We start from the raw sequence: 20,996 nt of genomic DNA, 5'->3' as shown, positions 1-20,996 counted from the left end.
ATTTTACCTTAGAAGCAATTAACTCTTTTTCTTTCTCTTTTTCAACACCGGCATGGCAACACAGACCTTTATTAGTTTACAGCAAAACAGGAGGCAGTGCAAAACCTTTACAAACTAAACATTTGCATATTAACTATGGATATGTTTATGTTCAGTGGAGATAATAAACAAAATAGAACACAAGCTTTAAAATTAAGAACCGTAAAACACCTTGCGTCATCTGTAATCTCTCACGGCTTTATACTAAACTTTAAATTACCTGCTGTTTGGCAACTCTGCTTTGGTGAGTTAATTTTGAGTAGTGCAATATGCTTAGTTAATTTGATAAAGCATAACTTTACTCAGGCATCAGCAGGTTGAACCTGCAACAAACTGGAGACGTCACTAAAACATATATAAAACAGAATACACACAGAAATAAAAAATACCAAAATTTAAGACATGAGTTTTTTCAGGCAAACTTATTTAAATTGACATATCATATGTAACGCAAACTCCCAAACTTCCTTCTGTGATAAAATCACACTTGTTTAGCAGGTACAAGGAGACAAGGAAGACTTCGTAAGAACATAACAAAGGAACAGAAATGTACAGAATTAATAAATGAATCTCATTTGAAAGCAAAACACGTAAATTCTGTACCTACGTTCTGTAGCACAGAAAATGGCACTTCCTCCTATTGTTCATACAGACACAGACACAGACACACACACACACACACACACACACACACACACACACACACACACACACACACACACACAGCTATGACTTAATCTACAGACTTCGACTCCTCGTTGGACTTCTTCAGGAGGCTGAGCAGGTTCTGCGACATGAAATACGGCCTCTCTGCTGATCCATCATTGCGCTCCATGTCCTCCACTGTGACATGCGGACAGAGGAGGATGAGGAACATTTTCCCAACAGCATGCAAAGACTATCAATTACCCATGCTTGCATATATACATTGTCTATATACAATCAGTTTTGTCTTCAAGCTGTTAAAGAAACTAATCGTGTGATTTTTGGTTAGTCTTTAAATAATATGAAATAATGCTCCAAGTTCCCAGAAGCTTAGAGTATTTCTGTTACAAAGATAAGATAGTTTATTTTGTTTTGTGAAAGCTCAGGCACTGTAACGGCCACAGAAGACACTCAGACACTGTTTTGCACAGTTGTACTTCTGATGTCAGGATTCTTGTAGTGCCATTAAGACAAAGCCAGTCCTGTCTGATTTTGTTGGACACGTAGGTCCTGTTCAGACCTGGTATTGACGTACGTCCTGAGAGATCCAATCACACGTGGCGGTGTTTAGTTCCTCTGTTCACACCTGACATTGATAATGTGTCCTCAATGTGTCTCCTGTGACCATTTGTTATCGGAGCTCACTTCCCAGCTCTATTTGCAATTGGTCACGTATGTCATTTGTGTTCATGAAGACCAATGGATGTTGTTTTAACTCATTTTATATATACAGATGTGTGTGATGTCACTGAGAGAGAGAGTATGTGTGCGGAGCCAGGAGGGACTGAATGAATGAATGTGTGCAAATATTTAAGGAAAGCATTAATCCTTGTGTGGTGATCAGTGTTGAGTAGTGGTCATATTGTGGCCACAAACAGGTTGATCGGGACACTCAGGATGGACGTCAATACCAAGGTCTGAACTCAACTGCTTCCAAACACCAACTCGCCTTGACACACACATATTTACCCATAACAGAACCACTATGATTATAATACAATCACCTTTAATCAAGATTCACAGCCAATAAATATGGAATGTCAGCATTCATTTTAGTGGAAAATCAACTTACATCTTTCACAAGGTGACAATCAAGAGAAAAAGGTACAAAAGCATACAGAGGCTTAAGATGTTAGTTAAGAGCATTCAGGAGGTCATGTCAACACCATGCAGCACTTAAAGAGAGAGAAAGAGAAAGAGAGAGAGAGAGACAGAGGATAGGGAAAGAGCCAGGTAGTTATGGTCAGTAAACAACAGGGGGCGCTGGGTTCCACAGAGTCTGAGAGGTTGTGAGGGCTGCGTCGTCACGGCAACGCAGCAACAGCACTTAATGCCAGTCCAAGACATACCAAGGCAAGTAGGTGGCAATACAATACATGGGATCCCGTCTTGGCGAGGATCTCTACAAGACTGAAGCCAATAAATACACCATAGGCAAACGCTACTGTATATATACACAAGTTCCATAAGAAAAAAAAGATCCAATATTCATACAGTATATCAAATGTGTCTGTAAGGTTTTGGCGTCAGCTGGTTTTATTGTAAACAGTGAAAGAGATTCACCATCAGTGGAGAAGTGTTTGTTCTGACTGTACTAGTGTGACTCTGTATTGCATTCATTATAACAGGATTAAGACGACAGACATCAGTGACAGTAATCAGGCACAGGTTCAGCACTCACAATGTTTTACACATCGTCACAATATAAAAACCAACACTGTTCTAAAACCAACACAACAGAGCGTTTTTTTTTTTTTCAAGCTACAGAGATGCACTGGGCTTTTTTCACCTGCTTCACACGACCAACACAAACCTCCTCCGGCCGGACGTCAAGCCGCTCACAGAGAAAGGCCATTTGACATTTAAGCTTGTTGTATGCCGCACATTTATCAGGTCCATGTCACAAAGTTGAAGACAGTTCTTTCATTCTTTTTGAGGTTTACCAAGCCTCTCTTACATTACTGCTGACTTCTACTCCTGTGGTGCAGAGGGAGGATTTCCCTCCTTAGATTCCTCCTTTTCCTCTTCCTTTCCACCAGTCTCCTCTTTCTCAGCCTCCACAGCTGGTGGGGTCACCTCCTCCGTCTTTTCTTCCTGTTTTACCTCCTGCTTTTCTGCCTCTTCCTTCATCTCCGCGACTTCTTTCTTCTCAGCCTCCTCTGCTTGATCAACGGTCAGTTCCTCGCTCTTCTCCTCTTTCGGCTCCTCGGCGTCAGTGTTGGACTTCAGCGGTTGCTCCTCTTCTTTGTCCTGCTTCAGCACTACCTGCTCTGTCAGTTGGATCTCTCCGTCCTGCAGTTGCTGAAGAGGCGTCTCCTCCTCCAGTTTCACCTCATCTGCGGACTTCGCGGCATCCGCCTGCTCAACGCCATCGTGATCTTCCTCCGGCTTCTTTACTTTGGAGAGGATCTCGTGCAGCTCGGGGGACATGAAGTAAGGTCTCTCAGACGAGCCATCGTTTCTTTCCAGGTCCTCACCTTTTCAGTGTGTGGGGATGCATTTGTTGTGTTTGATTGGGTTAATGGAAATTAGGGGGGGCGAATGAAAACATGGAATAAAGGGAATGTGTAGAAATAAAAGTAAAGTGAAATTAACGGGGGAAACGAGACAAAGAGAAGTCAAGTCAGAAACATGGCAGGAAGAAGAAGCAGAACCAGCAGCTCAGTTTGAGACAGTTGTGTCAGTATTTGAAATCACGAAGAGTAGAGAAGATCTGCAGGAGGTTTTGCTATCAACTGAATGTAGAGTTACTCACAGAAGCAGAGGAAGAGTGTGTCCACACACATGGCGTACACACTGAAGAAGCCATGGGCGATGAGATAGGATCCCACTACCACTGTCTGGGTGAAAAAAATCACACACATAAAGACATGTTTAAATCATAGAATGCTTACAGACATGCACTGAACTCCTAGAGGGGCTGCATGTGAGAACACAAATGTCCGAGTGAGAGGATTTGGACTCTCACTGTTTCTCCTGCCAGCCCCTTAGTAAAAACTCCAGATAATGTCCATCTGAGCCCATGTGAGCACACAGCAGGAGATCCTCCGCAGGATTCACAGTGAGCTAGTGGGTGTGTTGATGGCGTTTTGTAATATGTGTAACAATTCAAAAAACAAAAAGAATACAGACATCTCAGGGTGGAAAATTGGTTTCACACACGTATATGACACAAACAAAGATGTCGAGAGAGTTTTTGGTGATGAGGGCTAACGCTGGTGTTGATGTGCTGTAAACAAAAACATGTGATCTCTACAGCGGAATTAATCTGGAGAATGTCAACACCCAATTGTCCGGACATTCTCTGGAGTTTGTCTAAAAATGGCAATAAAAATACATAGTAAACAGTTTTTTTTTTTATACCAGTATTGGCACCCAGTAGTAGTTCAGAGATGGAGCCGCATCCTCTACTGCTTTGATTCTCCCAGAGAAGAAGAAGAAAGAGAAGATCCCTGCGCAGAGAGAATAATAATGAGATGGATTTAAACTAGAAAGCCAGACAGCTATCTCTCTCCACTTGTTTAGAAATAGATACCTTTGGTCTAAAAAAAAACACACAGTCCCTTACCAACAATGCCAACAATGAGGAGCTTCCCAAGAAACAGCAGGAAGTCAGTCACTTTGTCGAGAACAGCCACTCTGAGGTGAAACGAGCAGAATATGAGCGTGCAGCAAATTAATCAGGCTAAGAACAGCTTCAATAGTGCACGGATGTATACGTAAGGTAATCCCACCTGAGGATGTTTCTCATGAGAAGGAAAAAGGCATCTCGAGCTGAAGCACAGAAACTCTTCCCATAGATGGCGACCTTACGAAAAACAAAATCAAAAAATGTAAATCTATCCAGATGCAGCATCTTTCCTGCAGCTGTATCCAGAGATTAGAACTCACCATGATGTAGGCGTTTCTGTTGAGGAACTTGATACATTTCTCCAGACACCAGAAGCAGCACTTCATGCAGGTCAACAGGAATTTAGCACACTTGTTCTGAGCACCTGAGGGATGAGAGACATTATGATAGAAAGCAGGAATGGGTTTACAACCACAGAATAACCTGACTGATCTATGATCAGGTCGTACTATGCACCTTTGATAACCTGTTGCATCTCTGTTACTATAAATACATCAGAAGTCACGTATAAGTTTAAAAAAGGTGCAATTGACACCAACGATAATAGACAGTGTTTGCCACTGTAACATATAGAATGTATCATAAAGAGTGTGTCCAGGTATTTTACAATCCATGTCTGAAAAACACCTGCTTTAATCCCATTCATGTTTTTATACATGCATGCATCGGATAGCCCGATTGAAGAATAACTGGTTTAACAAGAACAACCTAAATGTATAAAACCATAATTACTGATGAATATAGGCAATATTTATTGTGTTTATTTGTGCAATAAATTTCATCTGTGCAATGTCCCCTCAATTAAGATTTGTCACTATTTTCATATTTGTATATATATTCTATTTCACACTTTCCTTTACTTTAATGTCTTTCTGTCATGTGTGTTATTTAATAGGCATTTCTGTACAATAACAATTAAGATCTCCTGAATCTCTTGAATATAGGATAATGATAAAGATATGCAGTCAGTCAACAGCCATGTTCTAAACATGATGTTAAATCTTCTGACCTTTCAACTTTTGGTCCAGATACTCCAGAAGGACCCTGATGACCTGAACCACAGACAGGATCAGAGAGCCGAAAGCCAGGGAGCCTGTGTGGTATCTACACATGAGGAGGAAACAGGGACAGAGGTGGCATCAGACACTCTTTCTCTGTGATACAGGGCAGGACATAAAAATGACACCTTGAAACAGCCTGACTAACAGTTACTAAACCACATAGCAACATAGATCGCTCCCTTCAATGTCTAAACATATGTAATAGCACTTGCTATTTTCATATTATTAGACATTCACTGGGTTAATGCACAACTACATATATTGTACTGTACATGTATGATTACCTCCACCAAGGAGGTTCTCTTTTCACCCATGTCAATTTGTTTGTTGGTTTGTTTGGAAGCAAAATTACAAAAAAGAAAACTGATCACTCTCTAAGTGCCATTCTAGTTTGTATATGTACGTACAAATCCATCTTCAAACCTGAGGGCGCGTCCTAGTGAGGAGAAGATGGGGTAGGCGGGAATATCACCAGGCTTCTTGAAGGCCCAGTAATATGAAGCAAAGGCCCCCGCCAGGGTGACCTGGCCCAGGGCCGTCACGAAGTTGGCGCACCAGAAGAACAGGAAGATGTTGTAGAACTGGAACAGGATGAGATACTTGTGGTAGAGGGTCTCTCCGCCGTAGAAGGCAAACAGACACTCTGCATCTGGACACTGAGCAGAGATGTTGGAGATGTTGAATGTCTGGAGAAAGGGAGAGAAGGAGCGCACCACAGGGTTATTGGAAGATATGCACAAGGTTCTCTATCACAACAAAAATACAATTGAAGTTTAGTTTCCAGACCGCTGGAGGAGCTGCAACACAATAACTCTGCCCATTCTTAAAAACCTACTGACAAGTAATCATAACCTCTACCATGAAAATACTCCAAATCAAACAGGCACCTGAAACAAAATGTATTATTTTAGGTATATCTCTATCTGAACTCACATGAGAAATAGACAGATACAGGACACTGAGAACAGCGGCTATGAAACTGATAATGAGGAACTGGTAAAAACCCTATTCTACCTTTACTTAACAACTTGAAGACATATGTAAACAGCATTCAAGGACTGGAAAGAATAAACTATAGACTCAGAAATCAAGAACTAGAATATTTGAAATGATGGAATAACTGGATTAAATATATGAATCACAGCTAAATAATAAGACAGAATTCAAACCTGAAGAGTTATGGCTAAGGTTGTTATTCTATGTCATTATTGTGCATACATATTTCTGCAATATCCCTTTTTATTCACCATAAAATACATACATATTGTAAGAATTCTACAAGTATGACTAATATTATACAAGCAAATGCAAAACTCTGGCACTCCTACAATTAAGTACATAAAAAAAGAGACATACCTTGGGGTCACAGGTCTCTAGTGAGTACTCACACTCAGAGTTGTTGAAAACTTTGTACACCTGCTCATTAGAGGTGGACAAGAAACTGTCAGAGCTGTTAAGGAGACAACAAGGGGAGGACATCCCTGACAATGTCACAATTCAGTGATCTGCACCTGTTTATCATGCTACCCTGACACTTGCAGCATGGATAAAAGGGAATTAGAGAATAAAACTTAATATTATTTTGATCATCTTTAAATCCTCTCATGAAAAGTGAATGGATACACAGCAGTGATGGCCCAGTAGGCGATCACCACGGCCAGGAGGGCAAAGGTCAGCAGTGGGTAGAACAGCGATGACATCACGTGTCCAACAGCTCTGAAAAAGAAGACAACAGTCCAAGTGTTATTTTAACAAAGAAATGAAGCTTAGCTCTCCCTCACAGTGAAGGTGTGGTTCTCTACTGTAAGAACACAAATCAAAGTGTTGTTTGGCGTCAGCAGAACAATCTTTAAACGCAACATGGAGATTAAACTTTTTAAATGTGTTAAAATGGAAATAAAGTTAGCCTTGGCTCCGATGGCTCCACTTGTAAAATGCTCCCTGGATTAGCAACGCAGCTTGCCAAGCTAAACGGGAAGCCCAATGCAGTTGCGCCCTCTATAAAAGAGTGAGTCCAAAGCAAGGAATTGAGTTATATTTGCGGCTGTGATCGGTGTGTGACAGATTGGACTACAATTAACTGTCTGTCAGCTGATTACAGTGGGGGTGTATGACTTCTGTGTCCTGCATGAACGAACACAAAGCGTCTTTTATTTGAAGTTGTGTTTCTGGCTAGCTTCTGAATATTCCCTCTCCTTTTTAGCTCTGTTTTGGTCTCCATTGTCTGTGGAGGGACATATCTGGTTCTTTAGCTGTTAAGTGATTTACTGTGCTCACCCACCAGTTGCTAACTGCGTCTCTCTGCAGAATTGTGCTACTAAAACTAGCTCCCCCCTGTGGCAGGATACAAGAATGAAGAGATCTGTGACACCAAACAATACAGTTATGGGCTGGAAAACAAAATGAGCTATAATGCATGGTAGACCTGTGGGGAACTGCATGGTTGGGTGAATGTTTTCTGGGGGTTTCGTCTCTACAAAGCCGTTTTCACACATGCATAACACAGCCGGACGTTCTCTGCACAGACTCGCTCAACAGCATCAAACCCTCTGCATTATTCGGGTGAGAAGTAGAGGAGCAGGGTGCAGCAGGCAGAGGCAGGAAGTGACATTTTAACTCTGCTGCTGAGATCACCACAAACTCTCTTGACATCTTTGTCTGTGTCTTCTACCTGTGTGTTTTCTTTTAGTTTTTTCATTTTTGCATCTGTCCCCACCCCCCCCCCCGCTCACTATGAATCCAGCCTGGGATCCCTGCTGTGTTCACATATCGACTTCTCCTGGATTTCCAAGGACATTATACTAGGAGGCCAGACGGAGAAAGTCTGCAGAGACTGCTAAGCGTCTCACTCGGACATTTGCATTCCTCTGGAGAAAATACGGAGGAACTGCAGAGTTCAGTGCATGTCTCAAAGCAACTCAAGAGACTCTTTTAACTTCACACGGGTAATTGATTGAGTATAGGATGGATTTAAATTGGTGCAGCGTTGAAATTAGTGAGTGGGTCCTGTCACTTTTCCACCTTATCTGGGTAAACAGAAGAGAAAGATGCTGCACATTGCAAGACCAACTGACACTGACCTGCTGGCCTCTTTGATGAGAGCGATGGCGATCATGATTCTCTTCCGGAGGAAGATGAGTAGCAGGATGATGATGAATTCCACAATAGCCAAGATGATCACTGCAAAACAGAAAATAAAAAGCATTAACAGGATTCCTAAGCAGTTAATACAGAGTTGTATTACGAAGTGAAAGCATGTTTGTTCTTACTGAAGGCCAGCCAAGTCTGTCTGATCTGCAGATAGACTGAGAAGTCCGTCTGCAGGCCCAGGTCACGGATGGTGACGTCAGACCCAGGCTCTCCCTTCAGACTGGCAAATTCCATGTAACAGTGGAAAATACCTGAAGACATTGTAAAAATATTCAGTGGTGTATTTTTATAACAGTAAACACAAAGAAATCTTAAATAGAAACGTTATTATTTTCACAGACTGAAGACTTACCGTATCCAATGACAAGAATAACCAAAACAATCATGATCCAGACCATGATACCAGCCAGGAATCTCAGCAGGACGATGAAAATCAAGCTGACGACCATGGCTATCACCAGACCACTGGAGAGGGTGGACACATCAGATGTTTTAACATGATACTGTAGTTAAGACACTCTCTGAGCTGCAAGTTTCAACAGTCCAGGGTTTCCTCTAGGATTTGCTGCCGATGAGCGTAGCAAAATGTAACCGTAAATCATAGCATATTTAGTGGTTTGTATACAAAGGTCAGTCCCACTCATTGAGATGCTTTTTTACATATAATTAAGAACATATTTCAGCCCTAACTGTTTGTGCATCTGCTGCAGACTCATCCTGTCTACTGACAACAAAACCAGCAAATATTTTTAAACAGTTCTATCATTTTTTAATTTGTAATATTTTCCATTATCTTGTGTTATACTCTTGTTGTTGCATTTAACATGTTCTGTTACTGTAGCCAGCAGAGAGCAGACTTACAGCATTATCCAGTGCCAAGACTGTGTGTAGTCTTCAAAGATCCTCATGGCCACCTGGCGAGCTTCAACGACCACATTCGACTTCCTGTAGAAAAGGGAAATGGAGATAAAACCTTGATTTGAAATTTGATTTTGCATCAGTGTCCAAATCTGCCATGCATGGAGCCCTAAACTGAAAACATGTTTTAACAGGTGCTCAGACAAAAGAAGGCCTATAACTGAACCCATAACAAATAATACTATTCAGAATTGATTAATATGGTGAGTGTGTGTGTAATATCAGTGGAAATGTATAAACGACTGTATGGCTAGCTAGATTAAGTGAAAACATTGTTAGGTACATTTATCATAAAACTCCTCATCTAGCGTATGTATTGTTAATCACGAACATCATCATCGAACGTTGTCATGCAGACATACTTGTCATCTTGATGAATAACATTCAGGGAGTATTCCCCAGTGAGAACAACACAGATCAAAAAACACTGACACCAAGACCCTCCAGTCTGCCACTAACAAAGCAAGACCAAGGCAGGTACGAGCTGTAGCGTAGCTACGAGCACAAAGATCTTTAAATAGGATGTCAAATCAGAGCAGTGAGTTATCAGGACAATGTGATGTGTTATCTGTCAGCTGACACAGTACAGTATGATGTGGGACAAGAATGTTCAGGAAGAACCAGCTCATCTACCAATCTGAACACAGGGATTCTACAGGTCTCAACAAGTTATATGTAGGACTTGTCAAGACAATAGTTCATATATCAAGTATGAAAGATATGATGGAGTCCCAGAATTGTTAGTAGAGAATAACCTACAATATTCAACGTTATTTCTCAAACTACAGGCAGACAGTAAGTACCCATATGCCTTCCCACAACCAGTGTGTTAATATCTGTATCGTAATTGTAACATGATGGTATCTGTGTGTTAATCAAACAGCTTTGATGTTGTTATATTATTCATTTCTTTCGTGTGAATATACTGCACATGTTGACGCACAGTTAAAAAGACTCACTTCGATGCCTCCAGCACATCGGTGGCATTGATATTGACGCCCTCCCCGGAATCAAAAGTGGTTTCATTGCCCACCACCACGACCCCACCTTTCATGGTTCCCAAAGCAGGAAGGCAGCGACGCGTGACTGTGGAGGGAGGAGGAGGTGATCAGAGTTTACAAAGTTCTATTTGTTCTACTTCAATAGAAACCTGCGGACACAGCAGCTTGATGAAAACTAAGCACAGAGAATATTCTCACTTACAGGCTTTGCTGGGCATCAACAGGGCTGGACACAAGCCATCCCTCAGGATCTCAGGAGGACTCTGCAGAATGTAAAGCAGCCTTTCACGTAATCTTTTATATTTTTCTCATATTGTATGTGTATAATGTGAATAGTCAAATTATATACCAATTTAGCAAAGTTGACTCCTTCCTTGCAGAATTGTTTGTAGTATTCATGGTCTTCTGTGTTGCCTAACTTGGCTTTCACCAAGGTGAGATGCCTGTCAGGACAGCTCTCCACACATAACTGGACACAAATAACAACACACAGTCATGACAGTGAACATTACTGTTAGAAACCAGACCACAGTGGCAGTGAATATAAAGGATTAGCTGCTTGTTTCTAACCTGTGTGGTGGGACACTGGAACTCCAGCAGCGTCAGAGGACTGGCACATTTCAATATGTTGAAGTAGAACAGAAGAGGCTTCTTCCTGTTGTTTGAGAACAGTGAAACAAAGCTGTTAGTGGACCAACATCAGAAATAAAGTCCTGTTCAGACCTGGTATTAACATCTGTACAGAAAGATCCCATCACAAGTGACAGAGTAAAGTTCATCTGTATTAAAAATGTGTCCTGAACGTGTCTCCAGTATGCAAATAATTACGTAGGTCATTTGAATGCAAGGAAAAGTATCAATTATTGTGTGGTGATGACTGTTGATGTAGAAGCGTAAAAATACGTTTAAACTGTAGCAGGTCAGAGGATGTCTGAGTAGGTGGTCCTTCATTTGACCCCGGATGTATTTGTGTTCACACGGCGAAAAGAATGTGGCCACGTGTGTCCCAGACCACCTCTACATGTGGTCTGAGTGATCGGGTATCAACATGCATTCAGGACGCATTTGGGTGCATTCAGACCTGAACTTCCAGCTGACCACTTGTGATCGAATCACTCAGGATGGGTGTTCATACCAGGTCGGAAATGGGGTCTAAATGTCTCTTCAGTCCCAACTGAAGGGCATCACATCAATAGATATCATGTGAAGTGTACACAAGAAAAGCTGCACTCAAGCTGGTGTGATTACAGTGATGTTGCCATGTAACTTACTCCAGAGGTGTCCCAGCTTGTCCACAAAACTGCCCCCTGCTGTCTGTGGGATAGATCACTTTCCTGGGGTCACCCTGAGACCAGGCTGCACAAAGAAGAGTAAAGATTGAATTAAAACACTGAATTAAACGACAATATAATATTCTTTCTTATTGACAAATTGGCAAATTTGTAGGTATAAATATTTTCTGCTACCAATAAACTATATTAAAATCAAACCCCAGCACATGAGAACAGACTGTAAATACTGTGCCAAGGACATGGAATAACATTTGGTTTCTCAAAAAGCTCATAGCAAAGCATCATGTCTTAAATATGTAAACAATTCCTATAACAAACACACACACACACACACACACACACACACACACACACACACACACACACACACACACACACACAGCAATCTGCAGACCACTGTGACCTTCAATGTCCGCCCGTCAAAATAAAAACATGCTTTACAACTGCTCTCCAGGTCACCAAATGTCTTTGGTTCGCTTTTCTTCAGCATTGATTCATTGATCAGCTCTTTTATTGGCAATCAGTGCTTTGAAACAGTGTTTCATGATACGACTTGTACTCCTAGTTCATTTATGCTATATATACAGTATTCATTTTCACTTCTATTTCTCTTGGGCATTAAGATTCTAATAACAGTAAACATTGTACCTAAAAGTGGACAGCAAATAAGGAAACTGGAAACAACCTTGTACAAGACAGGCAAACAGTTTGGTGAGTAAACCTTGTATTAAAAGAAAATTGGTGTTACACTTTTTAATAGTGACTGGTCTTGTAAATGTAAACAAATAAATTCTGAACACAATTATAAAAGAATGGTTTCTCTGCTTTTCACTGAGGTGTCACAGTAGAGAAATAATACATATTAAAGTAATAAAGGCTCAGTCTTACCGATGATACCCACAGCAAAGTAGCCCAACAGGGCCAGGATGAAGAGAATGCAGCAGAGGACATCTGTGCAGCCCCTGAGCAGAGCCGAGGCACAATACTGTTACTCACTTCTCATACTGGAGAGAGAAAATAAATTATGATGAAGTAATAAAAACAATTGTCTCACCTGTTGTGGATTGGTCCCTTGAAGTTTGGATCAAACTTCCTGGATTCACCTTGGGATGAAACAGAAACAACAGACTTGTTATTCTTGATGTCCATAAACGGATATTTTAGAGATAAATATAAATGTCTCGCTTATGAACGGAGCACATGCATCATTAAGGCTAGTTGAGCAAAAACCTATGGTGTCACTTGAGGGACTAGAATGGCACGGTGGTGCAGTGGTTAGGGGTTAACACTGTCATCAAACAGCAAGAAGGTTCAGATTATCAGGCTACTTCCATTTTCCTTTATTTCTCTATAGTTACAACTAGACAGACATGTGTAGGATGTTTGGCTTTTGAGGAATGAGCTCTACTGCATGTCATTATAGTTTTATAAATTGAATTAGTTGCACTGCCTTATTGCTTTAATGAAATCGACACTGTCAGTATAAGTCGATTAGTTTCTGCACATGTCTGACAGACTCCAATACACAGACATGTTTGTCAGTGCATGGCTCTATCTTGTTTATTCTTTTAATTGCCCTCAACCAAATTGCTTTCGGGAGAAAACGCAACCTACTTGGTGGAGGCAAATATTTGTAATGTGTAATGCACTAGAGTACACAGAAACTAGAGTGGGTATTTGAGACCCACATGAGTACAATACATAATTGTAGGGCCCCGTATTGACAAAGACAAGACAATCTCCTGCACAAAAGGATTTTTCTGCCTGACTATCATGCCTAGCAACTGACAAAATGGCTCCCCAGCGATGGTGAACTCCCTGTCGACATCTCTAGCAGCCATGGAAACACCTCAGAAGCAGCAGAGGAGGAAACATCAACCGAGCGAGGCCGCTCTGCCCACGGTGAGATCATCATGAGCTAACTGTATGAGTCAACAATGAGCGTGGTATTCAGTGGCTTCTGAATCTTTTTTTTACAGTGATGCAACAACATAATCTCCTCAACTAAAATCCTCCAGTAAGGCAACCACAGAGCCGACTACACATCCTGTTATGTTACAGTAACTGCCTTGCACAGACATCATGGCAGTTCACATGCTGATGTAGCAGTAAACGGTTCTTTAAATGCTACAGTTAAAGCTAAGTCCACTTACTTGTTGTTGCTGCCTACATATTGACTGCCTCACACACTTCGCCCATCACTCACATACACACACACATACACAGGATGCAGTTTCTGCCTACATTTCAAACACGGGTGAAAGGCATAACACTGTATTTTTCAGTGAGCAATAGATGGAGCATTAGTCAACGTTACTAATACTAACTAACGTTACTATTACTCTTTCTGTCACGCTGGAGTCATGTCAACAACACATTCACCTTCAGCTAATGATAATAAATCTGTTACAGTACCTCGTCCATTGTGTTTAGCCATTCTCTCGTTATTTCGCTCAGGGACACTTTCATAGATTGCTCTCTCAGTGTGTGTTGTTTCTTCCTGTATGAGGTTTTCTTCCTCCAACCTCTAACTCTTCACTTCCTTCTTTCAGAGTATTCTGCTGCTCACTCAGCGTACTCCCTCTCTCATTGGTCCCTGTCTCGGCTGGTTGTGTGTCGGGGGAATTGCAGTATTGATAGGGGAATTGCAGGTGGAGCTCAAACCGGCAGGGGCTTGTGGCACCTGAGAAAATCCTGCTGCTAAACTTTGGAAATGTTTACACACATACACAAGACTAAAGTGTGCACATATTACACATCTGATGACAGGGAGTGTTAGTTCCAGTGGGACCTGCATCCTAACATGTTATTTAAGGCTTTGACTCAATTCATCAAATCAAAATGATGAACTGTGTTGTATGTTACCTTGTTTCCGCAGTTTGACAGTTTGCAGCATGTAGAGCAGCTGCACTCTCACCTCACTGCAAAACATATCTCACTCCACCAACACAGCACTGAAGACTAATAAGGGATAATTTGATCTTACCTTATCTTAACTCAACTCATCTTGACATGGCTACTGAAAACAAAAAACACACACTACAAAACCCTGCTATGAAACCCTAATAACCAATATCAAATTCAATTATATTCACTAGATTTCAAATTCAATTAAATTTTCTTCATTAAATCACAATATACACTTAGAGACTGTGGAGAGCAAAAACTCTGTCTTAACTGAACATCTAATGAGCAAGTGGACAGCCACTTGCTCATTAATAACCTTCTCTTGAAGTTTTCTCAGCTTCCTTTTTCTACTCCAAGGAAGCTGTAGTTTCCAGAGTTACAACACTTTGACAAAATAACTCCTAAAAAGTCCTTTAAATTCCAACTTCATTTCTGTAACTTCCTGGACAGTGGACAAGAGATTTCTTGAAATGGTTTCATTCGTTGCTAAAACAACCATTTGATTATGATGGATTGGGCTTGTTGGCGGACAAGAGGCGACGAGCTGAACTGCACATCAGAGATAAGATCGTCCTGCAAGTTCTCTGCTCAGCCCACCTCCACTGCCATGTGATGGACAAACAGCGTGCATGAAATACCAACTACTGACCACATACATGAGCAGTGCCACTTCCTACCAGATTCTTAAACCTGCCGCCGGTCGGATTCTGAAAATATGAGACTGATATCAACATATAAATTGGGAAATGTGCATATTTTCTTTCTTGCTAAGAGTGTGAGGAGCGAAATAGCACTAAATATAATAAACCTGCCGCCGGGGGAAGAATATTTACAGTCTTAGGCTCACTGATTAAAAGGCTTTATCCCATTTGTTTAAAGAGTGTGTTCACTCTGTCCCTGTTTAGTCCCTCGTTCCTCTCAGTGTGTGAGAGGAATGAGGTTTCTTCTCCTCCCACCATTACACCTGCACATCTCCACTTCTCATTCAACTCCCTGTCTCTGTGTTTAAGGACCAGGTCAGACGCCACTACTCTGTCAGAACGCCATCTTCTGTTGTGGTACTCACGCTTCAAACGAAACCCTGCTCTAGCTTTACTCTAGTTTTTTGGAAGTCTTGCCTCCCCTGTTCCCTTCACTATTTGGTGTAGGTGTGAGTCCTGTTATTGGTTAGCACCCCTCTGCTATACCCAAGAAGGTTATGTTGTCATTCACGTTTGTTTGTTTGTTTGTTTGTTTATCTGTTAGTAAGCAGGATTATGCAAAAACTACTGGACGGATTTCCAATACACTTGGTGGAAGAATGGGTTATGGAAGAACCTATTACATTTTGGTGCGGATCCAGATCATGGGTCTCAGAGAATAATTCATGGATCTGGATTTTTAAAAATAGGCATATTTAGGGGACTGGTACCAATGAGTGTGTGCAATTTGATGCAGATCTAATAAAAAATCTGGATCTAATGAATTTCACTGTGGTTTCATAAGGTGACTGATAGGCCTTAGTAGAGCTGCACTGTACTGAGTCACTCTAGTTTGAAGGCTGCGCCTCTGCCTCTGTGTTCTGCCATTGGGTCCTAAGTACACACCTCAACACCTCATACATGTCCTTTATGTGTCTGTACTCCAACTTATTGTTGCTAATTGTTCAATGTGTGAATATGAACATATCTTTGATATGCTCAAATGAGCTGATGAAACCAGTATCTAAAATACTGTAAAAGAAATCATAATTAGAAACCACTGTGTTTGAAACAGTTACTTATGACAGACATTTTAGATTTCCATATCTTTGTTAACCAAAGTTTAAAGTGTTTTCTGTCTGGCCTTACTCCCCGTCTCTGCCATCAGTACATTTTCTCATTCTTTACACCGACGGGAACAAACACTGAAAGTGATTTTTCCACCACCCTTTGATTTGTGGGACCATCTGTGTATGTGAGAGACACAGTTCCATTAGAGCTGGGCCAACATGCCCAGCTTTAACTCTTTTCCCATTTTGTGCCACGAACCAATCTTTGACTGCGCTGAGAAGCAATCCAGCAGATCTGTACAGCATAACAAAAGTCCTCTAAATGATAGTGTTTGTGAACATAATTGGCAAAATTAATGTTTTAGTGCTTTAGTGACGTCATTTTGCTACAGTACATAAAGAACTAAGGAATATTATTAAAAAGGTGTACACGTTTTAGGCTCTTTTTCCACATTTGGGTAAGCTGGTCTCACTAGGTTTACACGCCCTACCTGCACCCTACAGGGGCCTTGCATTGCCAGATTTGGTTTGTAGACTTGGTTGTATACTCTTGGTGTGTGTGTGTGTGTGTGTGTGTGTGTGTGTGTGTGTGTGTGTGTGTGTGCATTACAGGGAGTGATGATGTCATGGCTGATGTGATTCCCTAATAGGCCCAGAGGGGTTATCAGATGAGCCCTTCCCCGACTACCTTAATGGGTTAGTGGCCACTGTGGCTGTGCGTGTGCGTGTCTGTGTGTGCGTGTGCGTGTGCGTGTGTGTGTGTGTGTGTGTGTGCCTTTGTGTGTTCACAGATTGTACATGCATGGAGCAGGTTTAGTCTCCTGTGCTCTTATTCCTGACCAGTCTAACTTTCGATATAGGGAATGTAGATAAAGACAATTAATATGATATCGCTACAATCGCAGAACATATTACATAAGCTACTGGTCTACTTCTGTATCAAGTGGCTGCCAGCTGCTTCAAACTCCTCCTTGACTGCTACTAATGAGGTCATTGGCCTAGATACTGTTAAAAGACAAAGAGGAAAGAAATTAAAGTCTTGTTTGATGAGCTAAATACATAAAAAACTGACAACCACTGGCTCAGATCACATTCTCTGCTGGATGAAACAGCAACAGTGGGTCTCATTCTCCCAAAGCAACAGCCATGATCCAGACGACAAGCGGTCATTGTGAAACACTTAGCAGTGGTTGTCGTTGTGCATGCACGTGTGAATTGTGTGTGGTAATGCATCTGAGCGATTTCCAGCTTAATATTGACTGGAAGTCTTCTGACTGTGTCTGCTGTGTGGGAAGAGCAGGCAAGGCTGAACACAGTCCAGACGGTGCAGGCTGCAGCCTGCCTGCCTGCATGCATGCACATGGGCCAAGACAGAGGGAAATGGAGTAGCAACAGTTGTAGGAAAACTCTGCTATAAAAAACTACTGTTTAAGACTACTGGTGAGCTGCGATCTTTATTGTGTTCCTATTGGTGATTCCAGTTTAAAGGGGCTGTGGTCTTTGACCTTTTAGCTATAATGGGGGAAGGGGAGTAAGGGAAAAAGTGCTGTTTACATGGTAACAGGAAATCAACAAGGAAATGGTCTTCAGTGGGAGCTCTATGGATGGACATAAGAGGAGGTGTACGTAACATTGTGGGTGTGGGCTGAAGGGAGCATCTTACATTGTGAAAGAGGGAATAACTCCACAGTCAGACGGTATTAATGATGTATTCCTAATGAAATACCAGTGTGAGGATTGTGGCTAGCATTTCATTAAGACTGCCTATGGCCGTCCTTGCATGTAACAACACTGACAGGGGGAATTAAAGCTTAAAATAACACTGGATACAGACTTCATGACTAAGCAGTGCATATGGACCACAACCCAGCCCAGAGATAAGCTCCACATCAGGCTGACACCAGTGTTAGTGCTGGTGGTGGAAATGTGCATATGACACATATAACAATCGGCAGTGAGTCATGTGTTTGGCTGGGAAGGAGGATGGCTCCTCCATAATATACGCACAAAAGCAATTCAAATATGGGAAGTGCATGTGCCTCTCTGTTTGTGTGTGTGTGTGTGTCTGTGAAGGAAACAGAAATATGTCCAATTATAAAACACCAAATGGGTTTTGAGCCCAGAGGAAAAGACGGTAAATGAATAATAGCATCAGTGGATCTGTTTTTCTCCTCCTCCTCTGTGTTAGTTGTTGTTTGTCTGCAGTGCAAAGTACATGTAGTATACTTTAAACCCTCCTATTTCAGTAGGATCATTGACAACCTACTTTTTCTGAGCTTTATAGTTTAAAATACAGGCTGTTAAAATGGGGTAAACTAGTCAAATACAGCTTCCTGTCATAAACCTATTGCCTCCATTCACGGTTTACTGTTAGGTGATATATTAAAGATTAGATTAATAGACGTTTTCTGAGATTCTAGGTGTGGCCTCCTGTGAAAAACAAGCCGCCCGTGGTGGATGAGGATGCCTCCGGATCTGCACAGGAGCCATGAGGTCCACACCCATCCATCCACTGCAGTCATTGTTTCCATTGCTTCACAACAAGGATCCGGGAGAAAACGCGGAGACATGAGGAGTCGTCTTACCGTATTTACCGTCCGGCTTCTTCTCGTCCAGCTCCATTCTCACTGTTCACACCTCAGACAGGACAGTTACCATGGAAATGTGAGGGCAAGACCATCAGTAACAGTTCAAACCCAGAGAGAGATAGAGAGAGAGAGGGGGAGAGAGGCAGAGGGGGAGAGAGAGAGAGAGAGAGAGAGACCAAACCAAGCGGAGGCAGGGCGCATTCCTGGATAACAGAAATGAGACACAACCAATCAGAGAGCGGAGTTTAGTGAGTGACAGCTGCCACAGCCAATCACGCAGCGCTATAGCGTGACAAAAGCGTTTGTTTGGCAGTCGCTTAAATGGAATGTGTTGAGTGTGTGTTTGTGAAGAACCTGGTTGTATCTCAACATTTGATTAGAAAATATTCATTATAAATTGAGATAGTTTATTTATTTAGTCAAAAAAAATTGTATTTCAGAGGAAATAATAGTCCACATTTGCACCATCAGTGGTGGAGTATAACAAAGTACATTTACTCAAGTACACTCAAGGGTCGTCATTACTTCTACTAAGTGTTCCGTGCAGATTCATACCAACCCTCCAGGGGAACATTACACTATCTACTCTACTATTTGGACAGTATGTGTACGGTGTTTGCAAGTTTCATCTGCAGTTGGATTATTTTGCACACAAATCATAATAAGCTCTAAATTAAACCATAATATACACACAAAGTAATAACATGTGACCAAATAAACCATTAAAATGCCGAATATGCTGCTGTATTAAATAATAAATAATTCTCGTAAATAAAGAATAATAATAAAATGTCATAAAGACTTTAATCATGGGAGAAAAAAATCCCAGAGTAATCTATATGTGTCTACTGTCTGAAAATACAATTTCATGATACGTTACTCAAATAGACACTACAGCAACTTTTTGTGAACAAAAAAAAATAATTCATAAACAAAACCCAAACAAATTCAATAACATTCTTTAAAAAAAAAGAAACAGTGAAAGGCAAATTTCCTGTAGACTTCCTGTATCCTTAAATAACTCTGTTGGCTGGCGCTCTGCCCCACCTTTAGCCATGAGAGTGTCATGTGTACGTTTGCTGGTAAAGTAATGAATAATTCAAAGTCATGAAATACTAATAAGTTTCTTAAGAAAATAATGAGAGCATCTGAAATAACAACCAAACAAGCAAACCAAGCTTCCTGGTAACAATACATATTAATAGTTAATCAAAACTGGTTTATAATTCAATCGGCTGTTAAGATGTTACATTCATCTCTTCTCTTAAAAATGCTGGGATATTAAATAGTTTTAAAACAGAGCAGTTTGGTCTCTGGAAGTAGTTCACTTTTACTTAGTTAGTTTGTTAGTTGCCTCTTCCAAGGAGGTCATGTTTTCCCCCTGCTTGTTGGTTGGATGGTTGGCTTGATTGTAAACAAGATCATGAAAAAACTCCTTGATTGTTTTGCATGAAACTTGGAGGAAGGATGTTTTATGGGTCAGGGTAGAACTCATCAAAGTTTTGTGTGCATCAGGAGATGAATCCGGGATTTTTTTTTCACATACTGTAACTTGTGAGATCGGACAATTTTGATATATTCATTGCTTTCCCAGAGAATAGTTCATGAACCTTGATTACAAAAAATGAATGGAGGTAAACGCTCTACTGAGTGCCATTCAAGTTAGTTTCTTACTTTTCTTCATTAAATGTGTAGCATACATAAAAGCACCACATCTGGGATAAATATTATGGGGGCGCTGAAGGGCAAACGACAACGGCAAATAGAGAATTACAACAGCAAATCACAAAACACAACAAAAAGCAAAACACAGCAACAAATAGGGTATCACAACAACAAGACACAACAACAAAAGCAAAACTCACCTGCTATGACAAGGATCACTTCCTGATAGAAGCTAATCTCTCTTAAGTTTTTTGCTTTTTCGTTGCTGTGTGTCCTCATTTGCCATTTG

At 41.1% G+C, this 20,996-nt stretch overlaps 1 protein-coding gene across 3 annotated transcripts; it reads right to left on the bottom strand.

The window, feature by feature from the left end:
* Positions 1–39: 39 nt before the first annotated feature.
* On the bottom strand, positions 40–19,202 carry slc44a2 (solute carrier family 44 member 2). 3 transcript variants are annotated; one of them, XM_034568627.1, is made up of 22 exons: positions 19,040–19,202; positions 12,852–12,900; positions 12,686–12,759; positions 11,777–11,861; positions 11,076–11,160; positions 10,855–10,974; positions 10,708–10,768; positions 10,464–10,590; positions 9,448–9,531; positions 8,939–9,051; positions 8,706–8,837; positions 8,517–8,616; positions 7,060–7,152; positions 6,793–6,877; positions 5,860–6,122; positions 5,385–5,479; positions 4,636–4,739; positions 4,479–4,552; positions 4,313–4,383; positions 4,108–4,196; positions 3,500–3,584; positions 40–882 (listed from the first exon to the last, which is right to left on the bottom strand). In XM_034568627.1, the coding sequence occupies exons 1-22, from the start codon at positions 19,074–19,076 to the stop codon at positions 773–775; spliced, it is 2,136 nt and encodes a 711-aa protein (XP_034424518.1). In that variant the 5' UTR covers positions 19,077–19,202; the 3' UTR covers positions 40–772. The 3 variants fall into 3 exon arrangements, with proteins under 3 accessions (XP_034424518.1, XP_034471357.1, XP_034471450.1); XM_034615466.1 differs by lacking the exon at positions 40–882 and adding an exon at positions 1,081–3,221; XM_034615559.1 differs by lacking the exons at positions 40–882; positions 19,040–19,202 and adding exons at positions 1,081–3,221; positions 14,213–14,359.
* Between the last annotated feature and the right edge of the window lie 1,794 nt (positions 19,203–20,996).

This window comes from Hippoglossus hippoglossus, chromosome 1 (genome assembly GCF_009819705.1).
Source record: "Hippoglossus hippoglossus isolate fHipHip1 chromosome 1, fHipHip1.pri, whole genome shotgun sequence".
NCBI classification, from domain to species: domain Eukaryota; kingdom Metazoa; phylum Chordata; class Actinopteri; order Pleuronectiformes; family Pleuronectidae; genus Hippoglossus; species Hippoglossus hippoglossus.
The sequence above is the reverse complement of the archived record's forward strand: the minus strand, read 5'-3'. Positions and strand labels throughout refer to the sequence as shown.

Excerpts from the sequence above, each read along its gene's own strand:
- slc44a2 (XM_034615466.1), bottom strand. The coding sequence starts at position 19,076 with ATGGAGCTGGACGAGAAGAAGCCGGACGGTAAATACG. Across the intron at positions 6,878-7,059 it reads TACTGGGCCATCACTGCTGT|TTTCTTGTCCACCTCTAATG; the intron begins GTATCCATTCAC and ends CAGCTCTGACAG. Across the intron at positions 5,480-5,859 it reads TCACTAGGACGCGCCCTCAG|ATACCACACAGGCTCCCTGG; the intron begins GTTTGAAGATGG and ends CCTCATGTGTAG.